This window comes from Fimicolochytrium jonesii (assembly GCF_025526975.1).
Source record: "Fimicolochytrium jonesii strain JEL569 chromosome Unknown EV422scaffold_4, whole genome shotgun sequence".
Classification (NCBI taxonomy): domain Eukaryota; kingdom Fungi; phylum Chytridiomycota; class Chytridiomycetes; order Spizellomycetales; family Powellomycetaceae; genus Fimicolochytrium; species Fimicolochytrium jonesii.
In genome coordinates, this window is record NW_026515671.1 from 1,303,412 (window position 1) to 1,320,693 (window position 17,282).

General features: G+C 55.4%; 7 protein-coding genes across 7 annotated transcripts; 3 read left to right on the plus strand and 4 right to left on the minus strand.

The window, feature by feature from the left end:
- Window positions 1–175: 175 nt before the first annotated feature.
- EV422DRAFT_565110 (uncharacterized protein) lies at window positions 176–2,062 on the plus strand (the record flags this gene model as incomplete). Its single annotated transcript, XM_053072262.1, has 4 exons — window positions 176–363; window positions 439–1,141; window positions 1,209–1,320; window positions 1,404–2,062. The coding sequence occupies 4 exons, from the start codon at window positions 176–178 to the stop codon at window positions 2,060–2,062; spliced, it is 1,662 nt and encodes a 553-aa protein (XP_052928303.1).
- On the minus strand, window positions 1,966–2,725 carry EV422DRAFT_609670 (PDZ-binding protein; the record flags this gene model as incomplete). The annotated part of the gene is made up of 3 exons (XM_053073851.1): window positions 1,966–2,295; window positions 2,377–2,628; window positions 2,710–2,725. The coding sequence occupies 3 exons, from the start codon at window positions 2,723–2,725 to the stop codon at window positions 2,231–2,233; spliced, it is 333 nt and encodes a 110-aa protein (XP_052928304.1). The 3' UTR covers window positions 1,966–2,230.
- Window positions 2,726–3,296: 571 nt separating this feature from the next.
- EV422DRAFT_485841 (uncharacterized protein) lies at window positions 3,297–4,094 on the plus strand (the record flags this gene model as incomplete). The annotated part of the gene is made up of 1 exon (XM_053067379.1): window positions 3,297–4,094. A coding segment is annotated over one exon (798 nt), but the record flags the coding sequence as incomplete, so codon positions are not given.
- Window positions 4,095–5,964: 1,870 nt separating this feature from the next.
- Window positions 5,965–9,133, minus strand: EV422DRAFT_504422 (uncharacterized protein; the record flags this gene model as incomplete). The annotated part of the gene is made up of 12 exons (XM_053068428.1): window positions 5,965–6,103; window positions 6,279–6,365; window positions 6,418–6,630; window positions 6,674–6,811; window positions 6,877–7,234; window positions 7,358–7,463; window positions 7,535–7,706; window positions 7,897–7,987; window positions 8,048–8,374; window positions 8,546–8,732; window positions 8,759–8,847; window positions 8,932–9,133. The coding sequence occupies 12 exons, from the start codon at window positions 9,131–9,133 to the stop codon at window positions 5,965–5,967; spliced, it is 2,109 nt and encodes a 702-aa protein (XP_052928306.1).
- A 2,490-nt stretch (window positions 9,134–11,623) lies between these two features.
- On the minus strand, window positions 11,624–13,858 carry EV422DRAFT_565113 (uncharacterized protein; the record flags this gene model as incomplete). Its single annotated transcript, XM_053072263.1, has 1 exon — window positions 11,624–13,858. One exon carries the CDS (start codon window positions 13,856–13,858, stop codon window positions 11,624–11,626), a length of 2,235 nt encoding a protein of 744 aa, XP_052928307.1.
- Window positions 13,859–14,361: 503 nt separating this feature from the next.
- EV422DRAFT_520015 (cytochrome c-like domain-containing protein) lies at window positions 14,362–15,739 on the plus strand. The gene is made up of 4 exons (XM_053069653.1): window positions 14,362–14,580; window positions 14,726–14,790; window positions 14,909–15,070; window positions 15,169–15,739. Exons 1-4 carry the CDS (start codon window positions 14,397–14,399, stop codon window positions 15,247–15,249), a joined length of 492 nt encoding a protein of 163 aa, XP_052928308.1. The 5' UTR covers window positions 14,362–14,396; the 3' UTR covers window positions 15,250–15,739.
- A 10-nt stretch (window positions 15,740–15,749) lies between these two features.
- Window positions 15,750–17,282, minus strand: EV422DRAFT_565115 (uncharacterized protein; the record flags this gene model as incomplete). The annotated part of the gene is made up of 2 exons (XM_053072264.1): window positions 15,750–16,916; window positions 17,274–17,282. 2 exons carry the CDS (start codon window positions 17,280–17,282, stop codon window positions 15,750–15,752), a joined length of 1,176 nt encoding a protein of 391 aa, XP_052928309.1.

The window sequence follows — 17,282 nt, forward strand, 5'->3', positions numbered from 1 at the left end:
CTTTAGTATCCCGCGCCTTCCATCTTCCGCCGTCGAAAGGTCAATGCCTTCTGGCCTCCTCCTTCCAACGCCGTACACCCTACCTCTCTCCCGGCTCGCTCTTCGCACCCGTATCTCTCTCCCAAGAGTCCCCACCACCCACTTCCAAAGCCTCTCAACCACCCCCATCACCAAGATGCCCGCCCCCATCATCACCGCCAACGACCTCGAGAATGGCCAAATGAAGTCAGTCGACGTTGGTGGCGACCAGAAAGTGCTGATCGCTAAAGTGCAGGGCAAAGTGTATGCCACGACGAACAAGTGTACGCACTTTGGCGCGCCGTTGGAGAAGGGCGTGCTTACAGCCGATGGGCGCTTGACTTGGTAAGACATTCATACGAAAGTCAAACACCCAGACGAAAGGGAGGCGGATAATTGACGGCATGATATGTTATTCAGTCCATGGCACGGCGCCTGCTTCAATGTGAAAACCGGCGACATCGAAGACGCCCCAGGCATGGCCTGCCTCAAAACCTTCCCGGTGGCCATCTCCGGCGACAAGATCCACATCGAAGTCACCCCCGAAGCCGCCAAGCAAACCGTGCCTATCCCCAACCGGCCGTCCCCAAAAAAGGACGACACGGTCGTGATCATCGGCAACGGGTCCGGCGGTCAGTCCGCCGCTGAGGCGTTGCGGGAGCACGGGTTTGGTGGGAAGATCGTCGTTTTCGGGAAAGAACCGTACCTCCCCATCGACCGCACCAAGCTCAGCAAAGGCCTGGACGTGTCCGCGGAGAAGATCGCGTTGCGGCCTGAGGAGTTCTACCGCGAGCGTGAGATCGCGCTGCACGCCGAGAAGGAGGTCAAGGAGGTTGATCTTGCTAAAAGGCAGGTCACGCTGACCGATGGGACGACGCAGGGGTACTCGCATCTTGTTCTGTCGCCGGGCTCGTATCCCCGGCCATTGGACGTGCCTGGGAAGGAGCTGAAGAATGTTCATTTGCTGCGGTCGTTGGTGGATGCCAATGCCTTGCATAAGGCGATCAAGTCGAAGGAGAAGCCGAAGGTTATTATTGTTGGGACTGGGTTTATTGGACTGGAGTTGGCGTCTGTGCTTGCGAAGGACGGGACTGCTTGTGTGACCGTCTTGGCAAGGAATGAGGTATGGGTCGCCACATCCATCCGCTTTGGAGTCCATTATGTTAGACTGAGGCCTGTTTTCGAACCAGACACCACTGAAGCCCGTTCTGGGTGAAGAGATTGGAAAGTTCATCAAACGATGGCACGAAGAAAAGGGAGTGACCTTCAAGGTCGCGCAACCCAAATCGTTCGAGCCTTCAGGTTTGTCCCCTCGCGCATGCACCCTTTCCGGTGATATCGTCCTGGATTGGCTCGAACTGACTGTCCTTCTTCCATTCTCGCAGTGGTAAACCCGTCAGAAGTCGGCACAGTAAAACTCACCACCGGCGAAGAACTCGCCGCCGACGTCGTCCTAGTCGCCATCGGCGCCCAGCCTGCCACCACCTTCCTCAAACCCACCGGCCTCCTCAACGACGACGGCTCCATCGAAGTCGACAACTTCCTCCGCGTGCACTCCCACCCGGAGGTCTATGTCGCCGGCGACGTCGCGCGGATTCCCTTGGGGGGGACCGACCAGAAAGTCCGCGTGGAACATTGGAACGTCGCCCGCAACACGGGGCGCTCCATCGCGCGGAACATCGCCATTGCCTCCGGGTCCCAACCCCCTGCGTCCGCAGATTCCGAACTGGAACCCTTCACGAAAGTGCCGTACTTCTGGACAGTCCAATACGGCAATTCCGTACGATACGCCGGCGGCGGCCCCTTTGACGAAGTGTATGTGGACGGCGACTTGACCAGCAAAAAAGGTGATGAGACCAGCTTTGTGGCGTATTATGCAAACAAGGGCGCCGTTGTTGCCGTGGCGAGCCTGAATAAGGATCCGGTTGTGAGTCAGTTTTCGGAGCTGTTGAGGTTGAAGAGGGTGCCGACTTTGGCGGAGATTAAGGGCGGCAAGAGTATTTTGAGCGTGCCATTGGGCCCTGCCAACGCTGCGAATTTGTAGAGACCACCGCCATTGTCGCTAGGAGCTTCGATATCGTTTCCATTCTTTGTATACCCATGTATAAATCGTACCTATGTGACATTTTCCAATGATGCAACGTTTCGTTTCCCCCAAAAAAGTGTGTATATTTTTCTGCAAAAACAAACCTATGTACATGCGTCGACCCGTTCATTTGGACGCCATCTTATACCCAGCCGTATCTAATATCTGCACCCCGCACATCGCACATATCCCTGGAAAATCGAATGGCAGGTTAGCTTCGACCGCCCACCATCAACCCCCAACTCCTACCTACTCCATCCTCTCCCACCTACCATTCTTATAAGCACACCCCTGACAATAATGTCTCCCCGCCTGATGCACCGTCTGCTTGCACACTTTGCACTTGGCAGCATAGGGATTGAATTTGCCGCTTTTCTTGGACGATAGGAGTTTATTTTCGTTGAGTTTGCGAGTGGAGGTGGAGGTGGAGGGTGTTGATGAGGAGGAGGGTTTGGAGGAGGATGTTGAGGAGTTTTTAGATGCGAACGGGTCGGTTGTTGCAAGGGTTGAGAGTTTCTTTTCGCCTGGATTGGGGGGGTGGGAAGAGGGGTATATGCGGTGAGTTTTGGGGTGGGGTGCAGGTAATGGACGGGAAGCAATCTTACACTTTTTGCAAACCATGGTTGGAGGAAGGATAGACGATAGATTGACTCTAGTGCCGGCGTCTGCAGGGGATCGGGGCGTCCAACCTGAAAGTTCGCAAGCAGGAGGAAGGCGACAGTACGAATATCATGGTTCCCAGCCGGTCGGCCCGTACCGCGCTCCGGGCGGGCGGTGCCGTAATGATCGTCCGGAACTGTCAGCGGCAGCGCCTTCTCTTCTCTTTCCCTTTCTCGCTTGCTTGCTCCGATTTAAGCTCAAACTCCCTCAAGCAAACCAGCTGCCAAACGTTCTAGACGTCCAGCGCACAACGTTGACCCTGTCGCCTTACCCGGCCTCTCCAACTCTCTTCCTTCCAGCCCGCCCTCCTCACCCCATTCGTCCTCCCGGGGAACTCCGAAGAAAAGGCGCAATGCGGGGAGCGATGGCCTCGACACCCCGCCAATGGTGGTTCGCCCTGACAGCCATCATTACAGTCATCACAATATCGCTCTCCTACACGATCCTCGTCTCCCAAAGCAAGTTCAGCTCCATCACACTCCCCTCCACTCTCCGCAACACCTTTCTGAACCGGGCTCAGAACAGAACCGCTCAACCCGAATACGTCGCAATATGCCTCTCGGTCAAAGGCCAAGTCCGCGACCTGCCAGAATGGTTCATCCACCACTACCACCACATCGGCATACGGAGGTTCTACATCATGGACGACGGGACAAAACCGCCCCTGTCTGAGCAGCCGGAGAACCACTACGGTATCCCACGGTCGGCCATCACCTTCCAGTACTTCGACGAGACGGACCGCATGCCGTACATGCAGAACCACATGTACAACGAATGCAACCGCCGGTTCCGCGATCGCCATACCTGGATCGCATACATCGACGCCGACGAGTTCCTCGAAATGACCTCCACTACAAAGAGGGAGACGCTGGACGATGTCCTCCGCGAGTTCGAGAAGGACCCGAAAGTCGGCGCTGTCGGCGTCAATTGGCAGGTTCACAACTCCAACAACCTCACCGAACGGCCCCCATCCGCCCGCAAAGGGTTCACGAGATGCATCGTCGACGACCCTGAACAGGACAACCGACACATCAAGTCCATCGTGCGGACCGCGTACTACTCATACCCCACATCCCCCCACTCCTTCTTCACAACCGACGACACCATCACGGTGGGAGAAAACGGCGATAAAGTAGATTACGCATTTAGACGGCCTATTACACGGCAGCGGATGGCGCTGCATCACTATGTAGTCAAGTCTAAGGCGGAGTACGCGGCCAAGGTGCAGAGGGGCAATGGGATGGATCAACCGAAGGGCTGGGACTTTTGGGACCATGTTGAAAAGATGCCGAGCGTTGACTGCATGTCCATGGCGCATTATTCCCCATGATCCTGTGATTCCGCATCTGTATCATAGTAGCATATAGTAGCTTTTTTTAATCATCGGCATATCACGGCGTATTTATTTTGCGAACGTCCTCGGAATGCCGAAGACGCATAGTCCAAGTAGGATGACCCCTTCCTCGAAGATCCTTCTCGCCTCCCTGTTTGAGCGTCGGGCGAATCCCTAAAGGGAGAGGTAAGAAGTGGTAAATCCTACGACTGACTTACCTTTTTAAAGCTCCTCCATCGTCTGCCGAGGCGAAAGATCTACCACATCGCGGCCGACTCCCCTGCCGCCATGCCGCCAGCATGCCCTCATGCCAAGAGTGATGCCATATGTGATGAGAAGACGAAAGACCTTAGCCTGTTCCTGCCAAGACGGGACAGAGGTGTACCACCAACAAGAGAACTTTTCCGCGTCTGATCGAATGTTGCAACTTCACGAGCCACTCCTCCACGTCCGATCCTCCATCTCCCTCGCGGTCCAAAAGTCCAGAGCCCAGAACTGAAAACGGATCCGTCTGACAATCGTAGAATACGCCTCACTGATGCCATTGATTGGAAGTCGTCGTTGTCGTAGAGCAAATCCATGGTATTCCGGGCGCGTTGGGGTCAAAGGTAGCCAGGCCGTATTGCCACGTAAATTCACGGCTCACCACACATCTTTCTGTCCGAGTCTTGCGACGCCGACTTGCGGATAGGCGACACCCATGTGGGAAGGGGCGAGAGAGAGATGAGAGTCCATATGCATTGCGAGGAAAGGAACACAGGCACGGCGTTCAGCTTGCTGCCAATCCGAGACTTGCCGTCGACCCTGCGAAAGACAAAAGCAAGGAAGCATAACAGTTGTCAGCACATGGTAATCAAAAGCCGCGGTAACATTGGTGTGTACGAATGACGGGTGGAGAACGAACACCATAGTGCTTCCTACCTATCCTCCCCAGCGGCGGAAGGGAGGACTGTCTCAGTAGTTCTCGAAGTTGAAAGGATGGTGACGAAGACGGGACACAGTGAAGTGCTGCCTACCTATCCTCCCCAGCGGCGGAGGGGAGGACTCGAGGGAGGACTCGACTCTTGACAATTCACGAAGTTGAGAGGATGGCGGCGAATAATATTGCGTTGCGGTTTGTCGAAAGGTCGATGGCAAAATGGCGATGTGTCGCGGTTTCGTAAGGCACGGCGTCGATCGGTCAGACGTTGTTGGCGACTTGTATGATCGGACACGTTTCGAAGGGGTGCTGCCTACCTATTGTCCCCCGATATCGCTCAGGAGGAGAGAGGAATCAGATCAGTAGATCTCGGGAGTCGAATGGCGAGACGGCGTAGTGTGTGTGTCGAAGTGGCCGAGCGTCGAATGTTGGTGGCGAACTTGGATGTTGCCAGATATTGGATTCCGAAGATCGGACACCCCCAGGGAGGGGGTGCCGCCTACCTATGTCCCCCCGAGAGGAGGAGGAATCAGACCTGGAATGCGAAGGGGAAGTCGAAGTAGTGACCCAGGGGATTGGCGGATTTCCGGGTTTGCGAGTCGTCGAAGGCGTCGAAGGCGTCGAATGTCACCGTCGAAAATCGGCGCGAATCGGTACTGAATGACGAATGTCAAAGTGATGGCCTGGCGGGTTGTATTGATGGGTTGACGGGTTGACGGATTGGCGGGTTGGCTGGTTGTCGAGATGTCGAGGGGCGTGTGGCGAGTGTCGAAGGCCAAGGCGAATCGAAGGTGAGTGTCGAATGGCGACCTGGCTCGAGCATCGAAGGCAAATGTCGCTAGCGGTCGTGAATATGGTGCAATGTCCGATGTCGAGGGCCGGACACCCCCCCAGTGAGGGGGGATGCTGCCTACCTATCCATTCCCCGCTACCAGAGGGGGGATGGAATCAGGCCTCAGTAGTTCCCGAAGGCGAATGGAAGTCGAAGGCGAGCGTGAGTCGGATGTCGATGCAAGGCGAGTCGATTGTCGAGTATCGGAGTGGCGAGATGTCGAAGGCGGCGAAGACGGGTCGATTGTCGAATGGCCTACCGGGGGGCTGGTAAGGAGTCGATTGTAATTCGGGGAGACGAGATGTCGAAGGTGGCGGAGGCGAGTCGATTGTTCACTGGTGAGCCGGACTCAGTATTGAGTGGCACAAGGGCGAAGTATTATCGGCGTGATATTTTGGAGGATGGCAAGATGACGTATGCGGAGACTTACCGAGAGCGGAAGATAGTGAAATGGTCGGTGCCGCGAGATGTCAGGCGTCGAAATCCACGGAACAGCTGTAGGATGGTGAACTGGCATCTGCGGCGAACGAAGAAGGTCAGTGGTATTCCGCGGCGAAAAAACGAGATACTGACTTGGGCGTCGGACGCCGAAGCGCTGCCTACGTATCCCGCGTGGGGACTCAGACGTCACGTAGTTCTGAGGTCGGGCGCCGTAGCGTTGCCTACGTATCCCGAAGGAATCAGACCCCACGTAGTTCTCGGACCGCACGCCGTAGCGCTGCCTACGTATCCCGAAGGAATCAGGTCGCACGTCGTTCTGAGGTCGGGCGCCGTAGCGTTGCCTACGTATCCCGAAGGAATCAGACCCCACGTAGTTCTTGGGACCGCACGCCGTAGCGCTGCCTACGTGTCCCGAAGGAATCAGGTCCCACGTAGTTCTTGTACCGCACGCCGTAGCGCTGCCTACGTATCCCGAAGGAATCAGGTCGCACGTAGTCCTGAGGTCGGGCGCCGTAGCGTTGCCTACGTATCCCGAAGGAATCAGACCCCACGTAGTTCTTGGGACCGCACGCCGTAGCGCTGCCTACCTATCTTCCCCGTTGGCGATTGTCGGGGGGGAAAGAATCAGGCCCTGGTAGTTCTCCAGGATATGTCCCCAGGATTGCCCAGTCCAGATTGCCGAGTCCAGATGAACGGAATGATACCGAGTCCAGATGAATGGAATGATGCCGAGTCCAGATGAACGCAAACCAGATTGCCGAGTGCAGATGAACGGAATGATGCCGACTCCAGATGAATGATTGCCGAGTCCAGATTGCCGAGTCCAGATGAACGCAATCAGATTGCCGAGTCCAGATGGCTGTATCGAGATGGCATTGGCGAGTCCGTGGATAGGGATTGCCGGGCGGAGATTGTCGAAAGACCGGACACCGAAGTGCTGCCTACCTACCTCCCCATGGCGATGTCGAAGGGGAGGATCAGGTCTTGGTAGTTCTCGGAATCAAAAGGAACGCCGCCGAGTAGACATTGGTGGATCGACATTGCCGAGTCGAGTGTTTGCTAAAAGACCGGACGCCGATTCCCGAAGAGGTGTGCCCGCAGCAAAGCTAACGGGAAAGCTGACAGAGCGGGCGTTGATGAGGATTAGCGATGCGGAGTGTAGCGTGGAATGGACCTTGAGGAAGCAGAAGGTGGTCAGAATGAGAGCCATACAAGAAACGATGTGCAAAGAGGGCTAGGTCATACCGGGGCGATGGGTGCCCCGAGGCAACCCCGATCCCAACGAAAGACGGTCAGATGCCGAAGGGAGGGTGTGTTGAGACCAATGACGCGAGGTATAGGGGCGAAGTGAATAAGGAGTCTTGGCAAGAAAGTACTGGAGGCGACTTGCGTAGGAGTGATGGGTGGTAGGCGACAACTGTTATATCCGAGTAGCGTGGCTGACGACTTCCGATGCTCCGATGATGTGAGATGACTTGCGACGATGGTGGATGATCTTGATTATTAGGCCTCAGCAGCCGAGACCAACGGAAAGTCCCCGTCGCCGCATGCCTGCCCTTTCAGTGAGTCTTTGAGCCAAAGTCGCCAGCCTCACTGAAGGGCTTTACCATGCGACGAGGACAAGCGATGGTGCATTCCACTGAGCGTGTGGCAGGCGAATAGTGGAGGGAATGGAGAGTAGCGTGGAGAGCCCATGGACTAAATGAAGTAGAAGATCATGAGACCATGAAAAGTTGAGAGAGGCAACGAAGAACGTACCAGGGCGATGGGTACCCCCAGGCAACCCAGAGCCTGATGAACCAGTAGAGGTTGCAAGTAGTACTGCCAATGATGTCGACGTCTTGATGCCTTGATGTTGGGATGCGGGTGGATAGTGCTGGATAGTGCTGGGTAGATTGCCGAGTAGCGTGGCTGACGACCTCCGAGTGTCCGACGACGTGGTATGAATTTGGAGTGACTGTAGACGCTTGATCTTGGTATTTGGACCGGAGACCGAAGAATGAACGGCGACACTTGCGGTAGAAGCGTGATGACGATGACCGATATTAATATTGCGGAGCGCCGACGATGAACTATTGAAGCGTGCTAATGACCGGCGAAGAGTAGATGTCGTAGTGATGAAACGTTGCCGACGACGGCGAATCACACCAGTTTTACCAATTCAATCATATCATTGCCTCTCCATAGAGGAGCGAGTTTTCAGGCCGGTGCAGTTATTGCATCAACGGTCTTCCATCCTCACCAAGAAAGAATGACCTTTCAACAATGATGCGACTTCACATGGGTTCGCTGGGTGGGGATTATCCAGGGTTCGCCGGCGAAAGGTACGCTTGAGGCTTCGAGTGAGCTGACGACGAAGCAAGGAGTCGCAGGAGGCTGAAGTCGGAGTGGGTGCCGACGGAGGACGCGTCGAAGGACTTGATGCCGTAACTGCTGCGCGGATCTTGGGTGCACGGTGATCGAGCGCACAACGAGAGTTTTGAAACGAAGCGGTCTTGATAAAGCGGTGAGGGCGAAGGTAGCAACGTCCGACGAAGTAAGGCAGGCTTGAAAAGGACCTGAGGGTTGTAGGTGAAGAAGGTGAAAGAAGTCAGAACAAGGACGGAGGATGACCCACAATATAAACAACATACCATACTTACGTGAATCAGTGACGACGATGACTTCATTCGTTGGGCTCAAGAAGCGGTGTGGAAGGTAGGTGGTACTGAGAGACAGTCTTGTGGTATGGTGAGGATGTGTGACGAGTACACCGGGTGCTGCCGTAAAGCTCGGGTCCAAGTCGGTGATGACCAAGAGAGGTAATGCTTGTTGAAGATCTTGAAAGCCGATGATCCGAGGCATCTGGAACCCGCTTGGTTTGGCCGACGACGACGGTGTAGGTACTAGTCGACGAAGAACTTTTCACGACGAACGATATGGTGGTGGGACCTTGGCCTTCGGGTATCAAGATCGAGAATCTTGAACGCGTATCGCACGCGTGGGTGAAATAGCCGATGAGGATGAAGGAGCCGACGAACTTGAAGGATCTTGTAACCACACGAGAGGGTCTTGGGCTTCTTGTGGTTTGCCGATGATAGCAAGGCGACGATGAGCCTTGTATGGTAGATCGTGAAGACGATGTCGGGCAGAATCTTGAATGGCGAGCGGGTAAACGCGTAAATAACGCGTGCTGGCCAGCGAACTTGACAGCGATGGATGGATGGAAGACCTTGAGAGCGACGACCGCGAGAGTAGATGAAGGCAAAAGACAGTGCGAGCGATGAAGGCGCCGACGAAAGCAAGTGCGAAAACATGTGGAACCGTTGTATGTGATATGCGAGTACGGGTTCGAAATCGAGTTTGGATGGGCGAAGGAAGTTGGGAAAAAAGCGATGGGGGAAATCGCTTCGAGGCCAGTATTTATAGGCTGCGAGGTCTGGGCGAAAGTGGCGAAGGCGACCACTCTTGCGCCACTTCCCGAGCCGGGCCAGTTCTGGTTTGACGTATCGAATTGCGCAAGTCGCGCAGGGGTATGGCGATAGGGATGGGATGGGCCTGAGGGGTTGATTTCGCTAAGCGGAAAACGCGTCCCCGCACGTTGAGGTAAGCAGACTCGGACAGGGCAACTTGACCTCGCTGCCTGCCGAGTTCTAGGTTGACATATCGAATTGCGCAAGTCGAGCAGGGGTATGGCGATGGAATGGGATGGGCCTGAGGGGTTGAGTTCGCTAAGCGGAAAACGCGTCCCCGCACGTTGAGGTAAGCAGACTCATACAGGGTAACTCGACCTCGCTGCAGGGATGGTGGGTGGGTGTAGTGGATCACGATTATCCGGTCGAATTCGCCACATGAATGTTTAGCCGGTATGCGGGAATAGCGAGGTGGGGAAAAAAAAGTCGAAATCGCAAGGTCGAGATAACAATCCATGGTCGTTTCTTGATATGGGAAGAAGCGATGATTCAGATGGAAAGCCAATGCATGGACAGCCTAGCTTTGCAGCGGGCCATAGGAAAGTTTCTGTGAGATGAGTCAAACGAGTCGATGAGGGCGTCGGTCTCGAGCCAGTATGCGTTTGACGGCGTCATTGGGCGTCTACTACGTTGCTGGTTGCCTTGGGATTGACGGTGTTTCATGACATGGGAGAAAGCGATGATTCGACTGGAAACCACTGACACCCGAGCTTGTGCATGGGGCAAAAGGGCTCGATGCAGTAGCCGGGAGGCGAATATAGCACCTGAAGCCAGAGACATGCGGCGATTTGATGAGAAATGGGTCGTTTATGAGTGCTGCGGTGGAAATGCCGGTCGTCCCTTGCGATGAACTTGATATGGAAAGCCAAATACTTGGACAGCAGACTTCCCCCCGCCACCAAGGGTTTAAGCGATTTCGGGTACACATTCGATGCAGCCGGGAATGATTAGTGACCATCGGCCCGTATGAGAGCTGAATGAAAAGCACTGTTGGTTCCGACGACGCAAATACCGGGTGCAAGGATGATGACGTTACAGTGCGATAGGACAGCTTCCGTTTCTTGGGATGAGCACATAGCGAGTGCGACGACGAGCAGTGCGCGGTAATGTGGTAGCTCTGACCTCGCGCAAAGCACAACTTAGATACCACCCCGGAACAAAAAACGAGCAACTCAGCATAGTACCAAAAATCAAAAATCTGACGAACGAGGGGGAAGGGCATCCCCCCGGCTCTTATACCTGGCCGTCACAACTCCGAAAAAGGTGGCGCACCGCGGAGTTTGTTTACGTTGAGCAAACTCTGCTTCGAACAAGCTTAATATGTGTTTGCGCGGAGGATTCTGATAGGACTTCATCAAGAGAAAGGGAGGATTCAGTACTGAGATTGCGGCGCTTCGCTGGGCAGAAGGTGGCTGGAGTGGGGTTTGGACAAGGTGGATGCTGGCGCTCTCAAGTTTCTGGTTTCAATATCATGTTGGATGGTGATGGCGACCTTCAAAAAGGATTTTTTTGGTACATCGAACACAAGATTCAATGTATATTGCCATCATTTTGGTAGCGGGCATGTACGGCGGAACTTTACACGAGAGATGGGACGGGCGTTAATAGACTGGGGTCGGGGAAGCGAGGTCTTGAACCAGACATGGTTGATGGAAAAAAGCGCCTTCGTACTATTGCAAAAGTCTCTTGTAACTTTTAATACGTCGAAATGCGTTCTACTCTAAATGTATACGTACGCCGAAACGTCTGCCAAAATAGTTGATTTGTCCACGATGGCTAGCTTATAGAGGAAAGCTATCTAGAAGCACCTTGTCTAATCACGCCGCCAATGCGCACTCCCGTTCACCACACCCATCCCAAAAGATCGATCCCTCCCCTCCACTCACAGCAAAACCTTATGCACACCCCCAACCTTCACATTCCCCCCACCAACCCCCACCACCCTCCCCTCAACCCTACTCGTCCCCTCTAAACACGCACAAAAAATCGCCTTCCCATCCCTCGCCACCTTCACATGCCTCGGCGCACACCCGGGATCAATCGTCCTCACCGGCGTCGCATTCCCACTCGCAAGATCAAACACCTTCACGCCCCCCGTCCCGTTATTCGCGAAGGCGAGGTAGAAGTATTTTTCGTCCGTGTCGACGTCGAAGGATTGGAACGAGGTGGAGGTGATGTTGGCGTCGGCGATGTTGGAGATGACGCGGGTGGCGGTGGGTGAAGTCGCCGCCGGGTCCCATTTGTGGATCGAGCGGGTTGAGGAGCGGAACCAGGGGATCGAAGGGGAATCGTAGCGGTCTTCCATCATGTGCACGGTTGTGGTGTCGTTTTGCTCAAAGGGGTAGGATACGCCCACGAGGGCGCCTAAGCTCTGTGGATTTGGGACCAGGGACCAGCGCACGACGGTACCGGAGAGGTAAAACACGCGCACCTCGTTGGAGGTGGCGGAGAGGCTGACTGTCCACACCGGGTCGTTGGGGCGGGTGAGGTCCCAGGTAAAATCTTTGAGCGGGACGCCCGTGTAGGTGTTTCCAAAATCGACCAATTGGAGAACGGGGGGTTTGCCGACGATTTGGTAGATGGTGAGATTGGTGTATGTGGTGGCGTCGCCGCCGAGGAAGAGCGCGTACTGCCCGTCGGAGGTGAAGAGGGTTTTTTGGACGGGGTGTGCGAGGGGTTCGGAGAAGAGGGCGCGGCCGTCGGTGAGGGTCCAGAGACGGGCGATGTTGGGGCCCGCGGGGTTGTTGGAGGCTGTGAGCATGATGTCGTTGTCCGTGGGCGATATTGCGGCCGTGTAGCCGTCGTAGGATCGCGCGTATGTGTTTGAGTTTGTGTCATAGAGGTCCCAAGTGGGTGTGTTGGCTGACCCAGCGAGGAGCCATCGGCCGTCGGGGGACAGACGGGAACTGGAGTAGACCTGGTTGTTTCGCGAGGCGAATGAGGAAATCGTCCCCGACGGGTCGCTGTAACTGGAGCGCTTCCGAGCTTGAAATGCGTAAATTACCGCGACCACGGCAAGTATTAGCAGGATGCATCCGATTATGCCAATGACCCTTATTTTGCGTCCACTCAGGCGGCGACGTAACGACTTCTTCACCGGTGTTTGGCTCTTTTGCGTAATCAGGAGCTCGGTAGAAGGCGGGGAGCGAGCCAGCGAAACGATTGCAGCACCACCGCTTGACGATTGTCCATCATCAAACCTCGATTCTGGGGAGCTGCCTGGTGCAGCCTCGATATCCCTATCCGCCATAGACCCAAGCCCCATCATTGGGAGATTCTCCTGCCTCCAGAGACGCTTCTCGGCCGCTAAGTTCGAAGACCCTGCAGTGCTTGACATTCCTGCCGCTTGTAAGTAATCCTGCAACGCTTTAGCATCCGACATATCCGGGACGCTTCGTCTTCGTCGTTGAACTGGACGCGTGCGTGGCAGCGACGTGTATTCCGGCGGTGTATCTGATCCCATCGCCGAGTCAACAAATTCCGCGGCCGAGCTTGAGTTCGAAGCTCCTGCATATGTGCCACGTCTCGGTACTAAGTTTATCACGGCGAGAACTCTGACCATTCCATTAACATCTAAGCCTCCTAATTTCGGCAAGGACGTGTAAAGGTATTCCAATGGGGAGATCTCCAAAGCACTCGGGAACAGGAGGGAGACAAGCTGCTCATCCCTCTCGCCATCATCGCCCAAGTCGTCCCCGCCATGCGTTGCAGAATCCCACAATCGCGGGTCATTGAAGGAGACGTTCTCCCGGATGATGTCGAAGAGGGTCAGATCATGCGGATTGAATTCCAATGGCGAGCCTTTGAAGAACTCTGCGGCGATGAGACGGCGGAGTGCGGTGCCTGTTTGGTTTATGTTGATGTTTATGACTGCACAGGCTCTGGACCGTCCGAAGACGGCGACGGTTATTGGGGTTTGTGACTGTAAGGTGGTGGTGGTGGTGCCGCCAACAGGCGTTGGCTCGGTTGCCGTACCATTGCCGTCCCTGTTGGGTGCTGATATGCTATCGGTATTACTGGCGTTCAAGGTGACGGCGTCCGGCGCTGTCGAACCTGGGGTATCTCTTCTCTCTACCGGCTCCTGTACGGTCGTAGCCGCTGGTGTTCGTTCCGCCATGTTCTCCCCAGCGTTTTTCGAACCTTGTCTGGGTTTCTAGTGGTGCAGGAGCCCAAGAGGTTCCCTGAGCTCACACCCTGTCGTGGTAAGGGTCAGCGCCTGTTGTCAGTGGCCTCTCGCTTCCTTTTTGAACCGACCTGCACCTGCAGCGCCCGAAAAGGCCCCCCAGATATCACCGTCGTCCATCCACAGAGGCCGCTTGGACAGTAGGGCGCCAAAAGCAACAACAAACCGCAATGAATGATTATAGCGGCGGCACACAGGCGCAAATCGACAGTGACGGCGCTCCTTACGTAAGTCATCTACTTCCTGCGCCACGCCTGCGCCCCAGCCAGACTCGCAAACAAGGGGAATCGGGTGTTTCCGGGTGGACGCCAAACCAAAGAGAGAGACAACGCAAAAGACAGGGTATACGTCACAAAGCACCCACCACGCAAATAGTAACTGACCCTTGGCTCCCGTCTCAACTTTCAATCAGAAAAGTCTCGTCTCCCATGAATGATGAATCACTTGGCTGTTACTATGCGCGCCCATATCGATGGCTAAAAACTACCGTCGGAATACAGTAAGAAATTTTCCTCAACCCGACTGGGCCCCTCAACCCGACAAAACCCCCCTTCCATCCCGCAACTCCATCCCGCAACCACAACGCATCGCTTCCACGACTCCCAACCCACCTCACCCACAAACACATATATTGACAGCCATGTCTATGCCCGCTGGTACGTATCCGCCGTCTCGCAGTACTCCCCTTTTGTCGGAGCTGGTGAAACTCTCAAGATTTCGAGGCCGACCGAATCGTGGGAAAATCACTGTGCCCCGGAGAACAACGAATTGACCGTCAGACTCCCTCTTCTATCCACATAGGTAACGCCACTAACGGAGCTAAGCTCTTCAAGACCCGATGTGCTCAATGCCACGTCGTTGAGCCTGTAAGTAAAATTCCCGCCATCATACCTCCGACGATTGTTTCCCCGAGCGGAGTGAAGACACGATGCGAAACAGTGAACGAGAAAACTCAACTCTCCGCTCTCTCTTCCTCTCTCACAGGGTGTCAACAAGGTCGGCCCTTCGCTTCACGGTCTCTTCGGCCGTACCTCGGGTACCGCCGCCGGGTTCTCGTACTCTGCCGGTATGCAAAAGAAGCAAGTGGTGTGGTCTGAGGAGAACATGTTCACCTACCTCGAGAACCCCAAGAAGTTTGTGCCTGGCGTAAGTATCAACAGCTCCAGTCCTTGTCCGACGCTTGCCGGCGTATGTCGGACTTTCGAATCAATAACTCATCACATCCTACTGTTCCTCCCAACCAGACAAAGATGGTCTTCGCCGGGTTCAAGAAGCCCCAAGATCGTGCGGACACCATCGCCTACCTCAAGGAGGCCACCGCTTAATTTATCCCCCATCACCCATCCACACTGCCACGCAACACAACAATTCTCCACACACACACACACACACAACGGCGATGCCATAGAGATGACCCCGTTCCGCACCTGGACGGGCGATTTACCCTCCCATGGCATTACGCCTACCATTCTTCATAGAGGCCTGAACAATCTTTCTTTGTCGGTCAATACCAAATTATGCGCTGTTCTTTTTTGAAACCTCTCTCCAAGTCCCTTATGAATGGATTCTTGTTTCATTACTTGCTTAATCGGGCGGAACGAACAGCACAGTGGAGGGTGAATTTTGGGAGTTCCAATGTGGAAGGGAAAAAAAGAGTTCCAACGTCCTCATCTCTTTCGAGGGTCAAAATCTCAATTTGAAAAGAAAAGACAACATCTCCTAAATGTACAAGAACCCACATACGAAAGTACCGCTGACTTCAGCTACCTACGCCCACCCACTGGCACTCCCCATCACCCTCCCTCCTCCTCATCCACCCACACCGTCACGATACCCTCCACCTCCCCCACTCCCGAAACACATGCCACCCCCCTTTACTCGGCTCCTCCTCCTCCCTGACGAGCTCATAGTACGCCACGTCCCATCCCTCACACTCGAACGTGTACACCCGCGCGCCGCCGTGGGGGTCGCGGAAGAGCGGGGCGAGGAGCGTGTCTGCGTGGTGTTTCATTTCGGCTATGTTGTCAAGTTCGAGGGTTTCGATGGGGGTGAGTGGGTGAGTGTGGTTGTTGAGGGAGCCGAGGGACTTGGATTTGCTGTTCCGTCGGTGGTTTGGATGGTTATGGTTGTGGTGGTCCCCATGCCCAGCAGCAGCCAGCGACGCCGGTATCCCCCCCGCACACCCATTCACCGCAACAGCCTCCCTCACCGCCGTCCCCACCATCCTCTTCGCCCCTGCATCCCCTCCACCCGCTCCGGCCACATCAGCAATCCTTCCCCCCCTGTTCGGATAATACGCCATACTGATATGATCCCCCCTCTTCTTCGCCGGGCGATTCACGAAGCGGCCCGAATTCTCGAAGAGTTCCATGATAAGGTTTTGCAGTTCGGTGATTTCGGGGGGTGGGAGGATGGGAAGGACGAGGCAGCGGGGGTTGTGGGGGGGGATGAGGGGGGGGAAGACTTTTGTGGGGGGGAGGAGGAGGCGGAGGTGAAGGGCTGGGGTGTCGGTGGTGTCGGTGTCCGTTATGGCGTAGATGTGCGGGGGGGTGTCGTTGAGAGGGTCCTGGGTGGTGGGATGTTGGGGTGGCGATTGTTGTTGTGGTGGTGGTGTTCTTGATGTGCTTCCAGATCCCGTTCCAGATCCCGTTCCAGTTCCAGTTGCAGTTCCACGTCCATTGATCTCCCCACTTCCACTTCCACTCCCTCCCCTCCTCTCCCTCCAAACCTTCTCCGCCGCCGCCTTCAACGCCGCCTCCACCATACCCACCCCATACGCCTCCAGCTCCTCAGCCACACACTGAAACGTCCTCCTTATCTCTCTCCCATTCTTGTCCTTGGGCACGTGCAAATCCCAGAAGCCCGTGAGCGAGCAGTGCGGGTGGTACGCGTGCGCGTCGGTGGGGCCCCATGACGCGGCGGTGGTTGTGCGGAAGGTGTCGAGGTGGGCTCGGAGGGGGGTGCTGGGGCGCGGCTCGAGGTAGAGAATCATCTGGTGAGAGGAGAGAGGGGGTTCATGAAGGAGGGGGGTGTTGAGGATATGAAGAACCGAAGGAGGGTAATTGGGTGTGAGTGGGACGTGGCTTGACATTGGGGTTTGACGTGTGGACGATCTTCGCATCGGTGACATGATTTGCGGCGTAGCTTTCGAGTCGGGAGAGATACACCTCCTCTTGCTCTTCCCTGTCTCCTCCCTCCATGCTTTTCGATTCCCAAGATGGCTTCTCGTCCGTTCGACAATCGTGGCGTCCCTCGTTCACTCCACGTCCCGACTGACGTGCGAGAGGACAACGACATGGGGTCGATGTCCCCTCGCCGTGTCGTCGCCTTGAGGCTTCTTGATACGTACCTTGGGCAT

Excerpts from the sequence above, each read along its gene's own strand:
- EV422DRAFT_520015 (XM_053069653.1), top strand. The coding sequence starts at position 14,397 with ATGGCTAAAAACTACCGTCGGAATACAGTAAGAAATTTTCCTCAACCC. Across the intron at positions 14,581-14,725 it reads AGCCATGTCTATGCCCGCTG|GTAACGCCACTAACGGAGCT; the intron begins GTACGTATCCGC and ends CTATCCACATAG. Across the intron at positions 15,071-15,168 it reads CCAAGAAGTTTGTGCCTGGC|ACAAAGATGGTCTTCGCCGG; the intron begins GTAAGTATCAAC and ends CCTCCCAACCAG.